Source organism: Globicephala melas, chromosome 11 (genome assembly GCF_963455315.2).
Source record: "Globicephala melas chromosome 11, mGloMel1.2, whole genome shotgun sequence".
Taxonomy (NCBI): domain Eukaryota; kingdom Metazoa; phylum Chordata; class Mammalia; order Artiodactyla; family Delphinidae; genus Globicephala; species Globicephala melas.
The window spans coordinates 67,684,323-67,699,673 of record NC_083324.2 but is presented as its reverse complement, the minus strand read 5'-3'; the positions used below and the strand labels follow the sequence as shown (position 1 = coordinate 67,699,673).

Genomic DNA, 15,351 nt, shown 5'->3' with positions numbered 1-15,351 from the left:
AAATGTGATAAGGTTTTTAAATGAGCATGATGTTGTATGCCAGGCATCAATTTAAGAGCTTTATGTGTATGAACTCATTTAACTAAATGACAACCTCTTGGGATAGGTAATATTACTGTACCCATTTCACAGATGAGAAAACTGACTCTCAGAAAGAATTAAAAATTTGCCCAAGGTCACACAGTAGGTGGTAAGAATAGGGGTTTGAAACCAGCTTTGTGTGATTCTAAAAGCCTGTGCTTTTTGCCTTTTGAACTTTTCTAATAGTCAGCAAAGGCTTTAGGAAGAAGTGCAGAACTAAATTCAGAAAAGAAAACTGGATTATAAAATTGAATAGGCCCTTTAACATACAATGTCCATGCGTCTTAGGAAAGAGAAAAGTAAATGGTAGCAGCCAACTTGGGCCTTCAAAATCACCTCTGCAAAGGAACCCGAGCCTATCTATGCAACCGCTCCCCAGATAAGTCTTGGGAGATCCCATATTCCCTCTGTACTGCCTTCATGTGTTCCTTTCTTGGCTACTAGATTGAGAGAGAGAGACTTGCAAGTTTGTCCCCCCGATTTACACCACCTCATCTGCATCTGAACCCACCTTCATCTTTTCTCAGTCTCAGGGGAAACGGTGTTCCTCCTCCCACCTGAAGGTACTCTCTGATCCTCCCCACCCCCACGAACTCTTCAGATTTTGCTTCATCATTCGCTCATTACACCCTTTCTAATTTACTCAACACAGTGTTAACCTTTGGAATGACAATGGTGGTTGAGAGCCACTTCAGTCTAGCAAGGAAAACAAGTGTTAAGCAAGTGGACACTCACAGCTGATCATGGAAGATTGGACACACGTGTTTATTTACACACCCCCTCCATTTGCTTTGAAATCCCTAAGAAAGAAACCAGACTACTAGTCAAACATGACAGATTAAACACATATGTTTATCTTGGTACTCCCATGATATCTCTGGAAACCTAGACAAAATAACATAAAGTCAGCTTTTATGTTAAAAGAACAGGGTCACAGGAATAAGTGGGAAGATGCCACATAAATTCTTCTGTATGTTTCCAATACTATATAATAATAAAGTTAATGGAATTTGATAATTGGTGCTAGGATCACTGAATATCCACTTGCAAAATAATGAAAGTAGATCCTTGGACCATACACAAAAACTAACTTAAAATGAAGCATAGATCTAAATGTAAGGGCGAGGGACTTCCCTGGTGGCGCAGTGGTTAAGAATCCGCCTGCCAATGCAGGGGACACAGGTTCGATCCCTGGTCCAGGAAGATCCCACATGCCGCAGAGCAACTAAGCCCTTGCTCCACAGCTACTGAGCCTGTGCTCTAGAGTCTGCGAGCCGCAACTCCTGAAGTCCGTGCACCTATAGCCTGTGCTCCACAACAGGAGAACTCACTGCAATGAGAAGCCCGCGCACCGCAACAAAGAGTAGCCCCCACTCACCACAACTAGAGAAAGCCCGGGAGCAGCAATGAAGACCCAAAGCAGCCAAAAATAAATAAATAATTTTTTAAAGTAAATAAATGTAAGGGCAAAAACTATAAAACTCTTTAAAAAAACATAAGTATGGATCTTCATGATCTTGGATTAGGCAAATTTTTCTTAGATATGACACCAAAGCAAAGCAACAGCAAAAAAATATATAGATGAACTGGACATCATCAAAATTTAAAACTTTGGGCCTTCAAAGGACACCATCAAGAAAGTGAAAAGACAACCCACAGACTGGGAGAAAAATTTTGCAATCTGATACGGGACTAGTATCTAGAACATACAAAGAACAATCACAACTAAAACATAAAAAGACAGATCATCCAATTTTAAAATGAGCAAAGGATTTGAATAGACATTACTAAAAGAAGGCACATAACAGGTTAATAAGCACATGAAAAAGTGTTCGACATCACTAGCAATTAGGGAAATACAAATTTAAGCCACAATGAGATACCACTTTACTCCATTAGGAAGGCTATAATCAAAACCACAAATAGGGCTTCCCTGGTGGCGCAGTGGTTGAGAGTCTGCCTGCCGATGCAGGGGACATGGGTTCACGCCCCGGTCTGGGAAGTTCCCACATGCCACAGAGCGGCTGGGCCCGTGAGCCATGGCCTCTGAGCCTGCGCATCCGGAGCCTGTGCTCTACAATGGGAGAGTCCACAGCAGTGAGAGGCCCGCGTACCGCAAAAAAAAAAAAAAAACCCCACTAATAATAAGTGTTGGCAAGGATGCAGAGAACTTGGAACCCTCATACACTGCTGGTGGGAATGTAAAACAATGCAGCTACTTTGGAGAAGTCTGCCAGTTCTTCAAAGGGTTAAACTTGGAGTTAACATATGACCCAACAATTCCACTCCTAAATATACACCCAAGAGAAATGAAAACGTGTCCTTGCAAAACTTGTACATTTATGTTCACAGCAGCATTATTCATAATGGCCAAAAAGTGGAAACAACCTATATGTCCATCAACTGATGAATGGATAACTAAAACGTGGTCCATCCATACAATGCACTATTATTCAGCAGTAAAAAGAAATGCAGTACGGATACATGGGACAATATGAATGAACTTTGAAGACACTGTGCTAAGTGACAAAAGCGCCAGTCACAAAATACCACATACTATACGATTCCCTTTGTATGAAATGCCTACAATAAGCAAATCTGTAGAGGCAGAAAGTAGGATAGTGGCTGCCCAGGGCTAGGAGGGTTGAGAGGAAATTGGTAATGACTGCTAATGAGTATGGTATTTCTTTGGGGGTGATGAACAGTTCTAAAACTGACTGTGGCGATAGCTGCACAACTCTGTGAGTATACTAAAACCACTGAATTGTACACTTTAAAATGGGTGAATTATATGGTATGTGAATTATATCTCAATAAAGTTGTCAAAAATAATAGCTAGTACCAGAAATAATTTGAAGCAGGAACTGGGGGGAAAATGGAGCAGGGAAATGAGAGATGGGAAAGTGAAAGCAGCATGTGTGAGCATTTGGAGAAGTTTAGTTGTGAATAAGAAATGAAGAAGATATGCAAATGTTTTTGTTTGTTGGCGAGGAAAAGGGGAGAGTATATTAGACTACTGGTGGGAGGGGTCCCGTAGAGAGGACAAAGCTGAAGACCTAGAAGAGGAAGAAAGACTGGTGGAGTAAGGTTGCCAAGAAGGCAAAAAGGCATGGAATCTACAGCCTGTGTGTGGATTTTGAAAAGAGATGGGAACTCAATTTTGAAAAGAGGTGCCAACTCAATTTTGAAAAGAGGTGGGAACTTTCTCCATGGAACCAGAAGGAAAGAAGAGTTGGATGCAGAAGCAGTCAGCAATGTACCAAGAGCTCTGGCTGTGCAAACTATTTACATGACTTTAATTCAGAAAACTATAAATAATCCCTGCAACTCTGTCAAGGCCATCTTGCCAGGCACTCCAGGTGCTGGTTATTCTCCGTTTGCCCCCTGCAACCCATTCTCAGCTCTTCTCTGCCCTGCTCTGTGCAGAGGGAAGCTGCCTCCTGGGGCTCCCTTATTCTCTGACTTGCAGTTGGGCTTGACCCAACGGGAAGCACTAGCAGAAGATAAGAGAGCTGCAGGGCGGGTAACTCTCACCCCCTCCTTGGTAGAAGACGGTAGCGCTGCATCTCTGGTAGAGGCTGTGTCTCTTCACAAACTCAGCTCCTACGCGATGAGTCCTCCCATATGGTTCCCACTTTTACTGGATTCTGAAAGCACTGTTTCCTTCTTTGGTACCTTCAGCCCCAGCAGTGCTGATGACTCTCTCCCTTGCAACTCCTGAGGTGCTTCACCTTGCTGGGATCTTCACTGGCACTGTCCCATACACAATATTCCCAGCTCCATCCTAGTACCTGAACCCTGATCAAAGAACTCACATTTGGGGCTTCCCTGGTGGCACAGTGGTTGGGAGTCCGCCTGCCGATGCAGGGGACACGGGTTTGTGCCCCGGTCTGGGAAGATCCCACATGCCGCGGAGCGGCTGGGCCCGTGAGCCATGGCCGCTGAGCCTGCGCGTCTGGAGCCTGCGCTCCGCAACGGGAGAGGCCACAGCAGTGAGAGGCCCGCATACCGCAAAAAAAAAAAAAAAAAAAAAAAGAACTCACATTTGGTCCTTGGTGAATTAGATCATCCCAGATAACCATGACAACTCACACTGCCATAAAAGCCAGGAGTAAGAAACTTAGATGTACACATTCCACTGCAAAGAAATTTCCTGTCTCAGTTGGTGACCCAGTGGCCCAGCCATCCTCTTTTGTTTAACAAGTGGCAAAATAATGCCATGGCACAATAGACTGCACAAACTGCCTCTATATGGTGTCACTACCAGCTGGGGCCACACAAAGTAAAGCATCTCTTCTTGGGAAGACTAACTAGTCACTGAAGATTAATAAGACCATTCTTACAAGTCAGTGGAGAACAGACTGCAACGCCGAGGAGTGGGCCGGGGATGGACCAGAAGGCAGCCAAACTGATTTTATGGGTGGGGAGGGGGGTGTTCCTATTTTTAAAAATTGAGATATAATTCATATAACACAGATATACCCTTGTCAAGTGCACAATTCATTGGTTTTTAGTATCTTCACAGAGCTGGGCAACCATCACTGCTATCTAATTCCAGAACATTTTCATCACCCCAAAAGAATCCCCATTCCCATTCGTCAGGCCTCACTCCCCCATCTCCACCGCCCTGGCAACCACTCATCTACTTTCTGTCTCCATGGAGCCAGGGTGAATTTGCTGATAGAAGTTTTAATACCCTTTCATGTATTTCCTGGTGTTTTCCTATCATAACTTGGATCATAATATTTCCCTGAATTTTCTATTCCATTTGTCTATCTACCAATATACAGGTATGTTAATCAGGGTCCAATAAGGAAAACAGATGCCACACCAGCTATTTTAACAGACAGAACGAGAAAATTTAATATAAAAAATTGGTTAAACAGCTATTAAATGACCAAAAAGGCAAAAAGGGACACAGAGGTCACAGAGAGACAGTAACCACAGGAAGCAGTGCCCGTTCCGGGGTGCGGGGGAGCCCACGGAGGGGGGTACAGTTATTGGAACCTGGAACTGGGAAGTGAGGGAGGTGCCTGGCTAGCACTGCTGGCTCAGAAGCTCAGAGAGGGACCTCCTGAAGCTGGTACATCTGAGAGGCACACAAGGCTGATTCCGGAAAGGCCGGAAAAAGCTAGGGCCTGGAACTAGTGGCCACTGCCAGGGTGAAGAGCTATAGCTCATGTAAAGGCGTCAGCAACAAGAGGCAAAACAGGAACGAGCAAGCCCATTCTCTCTTGTCCAGCCTCCTATCGCCCCCACTGCAAAGCCTAAAAGGGAGCCAGCTGGCCAAGGATAAATGTGATTTGCAGAGTCATAGAGTAGAAGGACAGATTTGAAGCTAACACAAGGTAGCTTTTTAATAATTAACATAATCTGTCCTACAACCACAATTAGGTGCTCCAAGATAAGGAGGATTTGTCATTACTGCAAATAGCCCTGGTTCCCAGTATTGTCTGAAACCACTGGTTAGTGCAAACTAAATTTGTCCCCCAAAATTAGCATTATATATAGTATGTTTCCAAAACTGATTTCTGCCCAAAGTGTTATCCAACTTACTTTGTCATTACATATGTTATTCTGTCTTCAATGTAATGGTCCACCTAGTGATAGGCTTGTGGGAAGGCAGCCCATGTGTTACTAGATCTTAGATCCCTCTAGGGCAAGTGACTGCGGCATACTGATTGACAAAGGTGCTCTTCCAAGTTCCACTTCCTGTATTTTGACTTGTGCCATCAATGTAACCAGCACATTCACACTCAGTCACCTTTAATCGATCCTAATTTGCCTCGTTTGTGTGACTTATTTCTTTTTCTATGCACATGAAAGTTTTTTGTTCGTATGTTCAAAGTAAATTTTCTTTGGTAGTGTGAATTTCACCCCACTGAGCAGTGGATAGTGTCAGAACAGTTATGTGCACATACCAATAGAAATGATTTTCATTGTAAAGGAGACAAAATGAAGGAAACCAATGTAGAAATTTCCCTACTCCTTCATAAGCTGTTCATTTATCAGTAAGACCTGGTATGAAGTATATACAGTCAGATTCTAGAATGAGTGAGAAGAAAATGACAAGGAGGAAATTACCCCTCATCCCGAGGCAGGAAACCAGAGACTTTTTTGGAAAATTTCAATTGGTGAAAAAAGACCCACACAGCATTTGAAGGGCTCTCCGTCCTAAAATAACACGGAGCCCAGGAAATAGGGCAGACTCTATTTGCCAACTCAAGAAATAGTACCCCAAGTATATTAGTTAAAGATGCAGAAATAATACTATAAGAATAGCTAAAAGTTAACCATGAGTGCCTTTCCTAGCACCTAGGTTGTGATCTCCAAATACCATTTTCCACAAGTAACACTGAAAGGAATGAGGGCTGACTGGAAAAATGAGTAATCAGGGCAGGAAATGTGCAAGATAAGCCTAAGATTTCCTACGGTTCCAGGAAGCAGGAAAGCTTTCAAAGACTACTGGAGTCACATCAAAAACATAGAAGCCAGCCTGTAGAATTCCACTGGACAAAGATGAGAAAATTTAAACATAAAAAAGAATAATGACTGCAATGGACTGAATCCCTCAAATATATAATAATCCATATATTCATAATGATCTTTAAATAATTTAAACCGCAATGGGTATGTTAGTCAACTCATTATTTTGAAAACTGGTATATAAAAGAAAAACTGAAGCACTGAACCTGACTTTTCTGTACAAACATTATTTCACAGTAACCCACCAGATAATGAGGGAAATTTCTTCTTTATAGAAATATTTTATCCATAAATGCTAAAATTAGAAAATCAACATTTTGCAATCTCTAGGCAACAATAATGGCTCTAGGCAATAATAATCAAAGGCTGCTAAACTCTTCAGGTGAAAGGTTGGTGGGAAACTTTATGATAATGGATAAAGCTGACTGCACCTCAGCCCACTAATTAACCTCAATATCACGAAAAGGGAAACAGCGCGATAAAATGTGCCTCCTGATGTAATGCAATAGGAAGCACACAGTGTCACCTGTGGACTATTCAGTCAGGAAAAGAAAAAGTAATTGAACCTGAACTGAATCAATCCTCCAGAGCTAATTAAAATATACAGGAAACTCAGGGGATAGAAGAATATGTTAATATGTTAAACCATACTACTAGGATATGATTAGCAAAATTTAGAACATGGAAAATTCTATAGGACAAATGATCCCATTTCTTCAACAAATGAAGAGCATTAAAAGAAAGAAGATGGCAAAAAAAAAAAAACTTGAATAGACATTTCCCCAAAGAAATATACAAATGGCCAATAAACACATGAAAAGATGTTCAGCATCAGTAGTCATTAGGAAAAGGCAAATCAAAACCACAATGAGACTTCGTACCCATTCAGATTATTACAAAAAATGCTTTAATCTTTAAAAGTGGAAAATAACAACTGTCAGCAAGCAGGTGGAGAAATTGGAACCCTTGTTGTACATTGCTGGTGGGAAGGTAAAATGGTATGGCCACCGTGGAAAAATATCTGGTGATTTCTCAAAAGCTAAACAGAATTAACATGTGATCCAGTAATTCCACTCTGAGTATATACCCAAAAGAATTGAAAGTAGGGACTCAGATAATTATACACTAGTGCTCATACTAGATTAATTCACAATAGCTAACCCAAACATCTACCAACAGATGAATGGATAAACACAATGTGGCATATCTATACAATGGAATATTATCCGGCTCTAAAAAGGAATCAAATTCTGATACATGCGACAATATGGATTAACCTTGTGCTAAGTGAAATGAGGCAGATACAAAAGGACAATGTTGTATGATTTCACTTACATGACATACATAGAACAGGCAAATTCATAAAGATAGAAAGTAGAATAGAGGTTACCACGGTCTGGGGTGGAGGGGAGGGAAATGGGAAATTATTGTTTAATAGGTACAGAGTTCCTGTGTAGATGATAATAAAAAGTTCTGGAAGCAGATGGTGGTAATGGTTACAGAACACTGTGAATGTACTTAATGCCACTGAACTGTACACTAAAAAAATGGTTAAAATTATAAATTTTGTGTTATGTATATTTTACTGCAATAAAAAAGATACAAGCAAAGAAAGGGGAGATGATAAAAAGAAACTTAAGAGGTATATGAATCAAATGCAATGTGTGAACCTGTTCAGTTCCTAATTCAAACACATCAACTCTAAAAAGAAAGTTTCTACGAAAGATAAATATATTCATGATCTATGACTATGACCCAGCAATTTCACGTATGGGAATATACCCACCAAAATAGGTGCTTAGGTTCACACAAAAAAAACCATGCACAAGAATGCTCAGTGTATAATCAAACGCTATGAACTACCCAAATGCCTTCAACAGTAGAACAGATACATAAATTGTCATAAACTCAGAAATTTAAATACTAGTCAGCAATGAATGAGAATGAAAGAACCCACTATCGCACACAACTACACAGATGAATCTCACAGACCCTGAGCAAAATAAGCCAGACAAAAAGAATATGTGTGGGACTTCCCTGGCAGTCCCGTAGTAAAGACTTTGCCTTCCAATGCAGGGGGCGCGGGTTAGATCACTGGTCAGGGAAGCTAAGATCCCACATGCCTCATGGGCAAAACACCAAAACATAAAATAGAAGCAATATTACAACATATTCAATAAAGGCTTTAAAAATGGTCCACATCAAAAAAAAAAAAAAACTTTGAAAAAAAGAATATATGCTGCATGATTCCATTTATGTGAAGTTCAAAAACAGGTAAAGCTAATATACAGTGACAGAAGCCAAAATGGTAATTACTTTGGGGTGGAGGATGTTTGTTGCCTGGAATGGAGCAGGAGGGAATCACTTGCAGTGAAGGAAATGTTCAATATCTTGCTCTTGGATTGGGACTTCCCTGGGGTCCAGTGGCAAAGAATCCACCTTACAATGCAGGGAATGCGGGTTCGAACCCTGGTCAGGGAACTAGGATCCCACATACCATGGGGCAACTAAGCCCACGCACCACAACTACTGAGCTCGTGTGCCTCAACTAGAGAAGAGAAAACCCACATGCCACAACTAGAGAGAAGCCTGCACACCGCATGCCTCAACGAAGATCCTGTGTGCCACAACTAAGACCTGACGCAGCCAAAAATAAATAAATTAATAATAAATAAATCTTTAAAAAAAAATCTTGCTCTTGGAGAAGGTTACAAGGGTGTGTCATATGTAAACATTCACTGAATAGTGCACTTAAGATTTGTGCAATCTGCTGTATACACATTATATCTCACACACACAGAAAAAGACACAGGCCTAAAATGAAAAGTAAGCTGAAGCTACAACTTTTGTAGGTTTTTTTCCCATAACCAAAAAACTACATGAGGCCTTGGATCCCTTCACAAGGGTAGGAGGTTGGAACCCTTCCCCTTCCCCCACATGTCACCAGGCTAATCAAGGGCTGTGGTCTCAAGCACAGTTAGCGACCTTGGTTGAGGCTCTGGGGTAGACGGATAACGTCTCCCTTGGAAATTTACAACCACTATCTCACCTCACACAGGTTTAGGACTTGAGATTATATCTATACTACCTTGGAGTTTTGGAAATTCTATCGTGTGAGAAACTAACTCAAACTATCGACTGAGTTGGTAAACCTCCTAGGTACCACACAGGAGCAAATAAAAAGAGACAGGCTCTCAACTAAACAGACATGTGCAAAGTAGCTCACAATCCAAAATATTAAAAACATGAAGACACAAGCCACCCTGAGCAAGATTTGACAGAGACAGCAAAGAGCAGAATTAGACCTCCAATTTCTTCAGATAATGGGACTGTTATAAAATATATTTTAAATATCTAAATGAAGAAGTAGAATTTAAAAAAGAGAAAGGAAGAAGATTATATAAAAGACCACATATATTTGAAAAAGAATAAAAAGTAACTTCAAGAAACAGATAAGTAAATTTGGGTAAATAGAAAATTCAAAGTAAGCGGGTAGAGAGTAGAAGTATACCCAAATATACTGATAGGATAAATGTGAATAGACTAAAATTACCGATTTTTAAAAAACAGAGATTTTTCAGAGTAGATTAAAAACAAAATCCAGCTAAATGTTCTTTACAAGAGAAAACCTAAAATAGGAGAACCCAGAAAGGTTGAAAATAACAGAACACAGAAAGATATATCTGGATAATAATAACCAAAAAGAGCTGGTGTAACTACACTGATAGCAAACAAAATAGACTTTAAGGATAAAAAGCTTAACAATGATAAAAGAGAAAAATGTCCAGGAAGACATAATCATTTCAAACTTGCATACTCTGAACACAGGATGTTATAATTGGTCATTTAGTGCTGTCTCCGTTACAGCCAAGGCCCCAACACTGAGAACAAATGCTTTTAAGATCCTACACATTATGAAAAAGGCAGTTTATCCAAAGGTAGCAGGGGAGGTAACCCTCAGCACATTGCCCACCTTGAGGTTATAGAAGGGAAGTTTGATCATTGATAGAGATTTGGTAGAAATAAATGAAGGGAATTTCAAAAGAGCTACTCAGAGACCTTGATCCATGACCTCTACAATCTGGGAATAGAGGGGCTTCCCCATGCCTAAGTAGTCCTGAAACAAGAGGCTGGCTGGCTGCCCAAAAGGCACAGAAAGGTGTCCTGGGAAGAAGAAGCTGCATTTCCATAGAAAGAGAGGCAAAGGCACCTGTTTCCCATGGGTCAGGTTAGATCCCTTGAGATGGAGCCATCCTTGGTTGTCTTGAAAAGGACATTAGCAAGGTGACCCAAACCAGCAAGGTGGGGGTATAGCTGAAGCACAAGGCAGGCAAGAAAGAAAAATGCCTTCACTTTAAGTTTTGAACAAAACATAAAGTGAGTGCTTTTGAGAAAGACTGTGTTATATGCCAGGCCTCAAAAATGATTAGACAGGGTTCCTGTCTTTGTGCTTTTGAGCCAATGGAGGATAAATAGGTAATCAAATAAGATCACTATAATGTGATGCTGAGGAGGTTAGGTGGGTGCCACCGCCATTGAAGGATTTAAGCTGGGGAGTTTCCACAATCAGCTTTGGTGGCAAGGTGGAGGTTGATGGATATGATGGGGCCAAATATGGCGGCAGAGAAACCAGTTAGATCACAACATCACATGCTCAACTCAAATGAGCATTAAAAGCCTGATCTGGAGTTCAGGCTTTTTGAGCATGAGCTTACACGTTCTCCTTGCATGGCCCTTGCGATAAACCTTTCTCTGCTCAAAAATTAAATAAATAAAAGCGTGACCTAAGAAAAGGGTAGTAGGTATGGAAAAGAAGAGGCAATTCAAGCAGAATCTTAGTAAGAGGCAAAACCTGGCTAAGCCCTAAAAGACTGACTGGGTTTTGGGATGGAAGTGAGGAGAGGAGGCTGGATGACGCCCAGGTGTATGGATGACTTAAGGGGAAAGGATGTGGTAGTTAAAACCATGAGTGTAGATGATATTGCCCTGGGAGCATGCACAGAGGAAGAAGAGCAGTGAGCACTGACAGGACCCAAGGGGACTCCAGCATGAGGCTGAGGACATTTTTAAGATAATGTCTAAGGTGTGACCCTGGGCTTGAGCTGTTGATACCTTATAAGTCTTTGGAGCTGAGGATGTCCAAAAAGACCCCAGAATGTCTAAATGCCATGGACAGAGATTTCTACGTTTAGATTGCAAATTCACATTTTAGGTTTATGAGCCAATATTTCTATGAATAAAATATAATACATAAATGCATACCTCATTGAGTGTCAACATATCTTCTACTTTGGTAGCACCGCTTTCCGGCAGGGAAATTAACACTGTTTTGGCTATCTCCTTTAGAACTGTATCAATATGCATTTCACACAAGTCACTGATCTACCAATGAGAAAACACACATAGAAGAAAAATCCTCTTTCATCCAAAATGCCCTTGAGTTACAAATTGATTTAGAGGGCTATATCTGGAAACTTGCAGCCTGAGACAAGCATAATTTGGTGGGAATTTTAGGAGCACATCTGTGCTTGACACGGAACTGAAGTTTAATTGAGCAGCAACATGTGCCATAACCTCATATGCGTTATCTCCTTCAGTCTTCATTCCAGCCCATGAATCATTATTATCCCAGTTTTACAGCTAGAGAAACCAAGGCTCAGATAAGTCAAGTAACCCAGGGAGGAACACACAGCTGGTGAAAGTCAAAGAATCCTACCTCGGTGTATCTGACTCCCAAGCCTCTGGGTTTTGTCTATAACACTATGCTGCCACCACAGACAGACTAGCACATCTAAAAAGATTTACATGTTTCATGTAGCAAACATATCAGAAATCAATAGACAGTCTCCAACTGGATGACTACCTCATCTAATTAACATTAGATGCCTTAAAATGTAAGCACTCCATCCTGCCATCTTGCACAGTCTACAACTATTCCATTTTCTAAACTACGCTGTGGTGTTGAACCATCGTTTTAACATATTAAAGGCAAGGTAATTTGGGGACAAGAACAAGGCAACCCTAAATGAAAAGGCCCCAAATCAGTTAAAGAAACATAAAGCTTTTTTTTTTTTAACGTAATGGATGTTCTTTTAGTTAAAAGTCACACCCTTTAAAGAGCTTTCATAGGTAATCAAACCATTACTTACAGCCTGAGTATTAATGTATGTAGTTTTTAAAAATGTATCCATCATACCTTCTTTAAGAGTTGATTGAACATATCCAAAACTGAGTCAACTTCTTGAAAAAAGCTTTCTAGTGTTAAAGATGACCATGTCAATATTGTGAGCCCTTGTCTCAACACAGATTCCACCTAGAAAAAGAGAAAAACAGTTTCCATTATTAAAAAGGAGCATCTGCATTTATAAAAAAGGCTGCCTTTTATTACCTGGAAATATTATAGGCTGTATTTCCTTAATTCTATTTCCCCTCCATTATACCTAGTAAAGGTGACATTTTGTTTTTAATCATCTTTGGCTGTCCATAAAGCAATCATGGATTCTTAGAAAGTGCTCATTATTTAGATTTATTTGTTTTTCAAAGGCAACAAAACTTAAGACAAGAAATCATCCTGTAGGGAAAATAGAGCTATAAAGTTGAAGTAGAAAGAGAGTTTTGGCAAGAATAGATGTTCTAAAATCCATTATCTGTAGAACTGGAATCTAATTTTAAACGACAGGGAAGTCAATATAAGCCTTCAATATTACCAACCTTTTTCACTTTAGGGGTCATCAGATTGACAAACACAGGAGGTACTTCCTGACATAACTCATCATAATACTGCAGAAGACCCTGTTAAAAGTCAAAATGGCATGTTTCACTTTATTTTAAAGCAACAGTTATATTTTGATTCATACCCGGAAGGTTTCATTTTACCTGTTTTCTCATAGCCCTGAAAGATGGAGGCTGACTATTTATACTAATTTGCTATACTTTTTCCTCACCTGTAAATTACCTGAGCATCCCCTTTAAACAGTAAGTCATTGGAGATTCCTAGATTTACATTTTTCATAATTATTATCTGTCTTTCTAGATTTATGCCATTTTAAATGGTTTGGACAATTCTTCTTTCATTATGTCTGTCATTACACATTTTCACCCTTTCTGTTCCCTGTCTTCTGACATATTACAGCATACTTATCACTGATGCCACACTTGTTTTCTTGAATCAGAATAAATGTACACACAAAGCTATTCTATTTTCTTTTAGATATTTCTTACAGATGAACCATGATGATCAATTTTTTACCATTCTGTAACTTATTGCACTGTGATGGGAGATGTGGTTTCAAGTTAATTCTTCCCCAAATTAATAATATTAAACTGTTGCAATGTTTGCTTAATAGTTTCAAAGTTATTAATTCCTTTCCTCCTTTTCTCTTACTTGCAGTTGAACTTTTATTTACACTTGACACTTGGCAAAGGACTTTGACTTTCATAGTATTATTCAATACTAACTAAAATCCTGTAAGATTCACTGCATGTGATATTAACCTCAATTTATAAACAGTACTTTGACATTTAGTCATGTAAAGTTGCAACTAACCAGTACGAAAACCTAGGGCTTTTGATGCTGAAGCCAAGTTTTCACAATGCCAACGTTCCTCTGAGGTTTTTTAAAGGAACATTTATTTATCTATTTACTGGCTGCATTGGGTCTTCCTTGCTGCATGTGGGCTTTCTCTAGCTGTGGTGAGCAGGGGCTACTCTTCGTTACGGTGCACAGGCTTCTCATTGCGGTGGCTTCTCTTGTTGCGGAGCATGGGCTCTAGGTGCGCGGGTTTCAGTAGTCGTGGCTCGCGAGCTCTAGAGTGCAGGCTCAGTAGTTATGGTGCACGGGCTTAGTTGCTCCGCAGCATGTGGGATCTTCCTGGACCAGGGATCAAACCCATGTCCCCTGCATTGGCAGGCGGATTCTTAACCACTACGCCACCAGGGAAGTCCAGGTTTTTAAATATATATATGTGTGTGTGTATATATATGTATATAATATTTTGGTAAGAGCTAAAACTATTAAACTCCTAGAACAAAGCATATGCATACATCTTTGTGACCTTGGATTCAGCAATGATTTCTTAGAAATGACACTAAAATCACAAGGGACAAAAGATAAAGTAGATAAATTGGACTTCATTAAAATTTTAAAATGCTTGTGCTTCAAAGGATACTATCAAGAAAATGAAAAGAGGGGACTTCCCTCTTTTCCCAGCGCAGTGGATAAGACTCTGCACTCCCAATGCAAGGGGCCCGGGTTTGATCCCTGGTCAGAGAACTAGATCCCACATGTAGGCCGCAACTAAGAGTTTGCATGCCACAACTAAGGAGTCTGCATACCACAGCTAAGAAGCTGGCAAGCTGCAACTAAGGAGCCAGTGAGCCGCAACTAAGAAGGCCTGGAGCCGCAACTAAGGAGCCCGCCTGCTGCAACTAAGACCCAGTGTAACCAAATAAATAAATAAATATTTTTTTAAAAAAAACCATTCTTAATTTGCTTGGCTTATAAAAAAAAAAGAAATGAAAAAACCCACAGAACAGAAGAAAATATCTGCAAATCATATATCTCATAAAGGATTTGAATGTATAATGAATTCTCACAATTCAATAATAAAAAAGACAAATAACAAATAAATGGGTAGCGATTTGAATAGACACTCCGCCAAAGATCTACAAATGGCCAATATGCACATGAAAACATCCTCAACATCAACAGCCATGAAGAAATGCAAATCAAAACCCATGGAAATACCACTTCACATCCAAATGATGTTTAAATGAAAAAGACAG

General features: G+C 40.1%; 1 protein-coding gene across 2 annotated transcripts in view; it reads right to left on the bottom strand.

The window, feature by feature from the left end:
• Nucleotides 1–15,351, bottom strand: part of DNAH8 (dynein axonemal heavy chain 8) — a 310,370-nt gene that overhangs the window by 254,949 nt on the left and 40,070 nt on the right. For both annotated transcript variants that reach the window (XM_030870835.2, XM_060307337.1), the window contains exons 15-17: nucleotides 13,279–13,359; nucleotides 12,764–12,880; nucleotides 11,830–11,949 (exon numbers count right to left, since the gene is read on the bottom strand). In XM_030870835.2, the coding sequence (XP_030726695.2) occupies nucleotides 11,830–11,949; nucleotides 12,764–12,880; nucleotides 13,279–13,359 (318 nt within the window). The remainder of the gene's footprint in view (nucleotides 1–11,829; nucleotides 11,950–12,763; nucleotides 12,881–13,278; nucleotides 13,360–15,351) is intronic.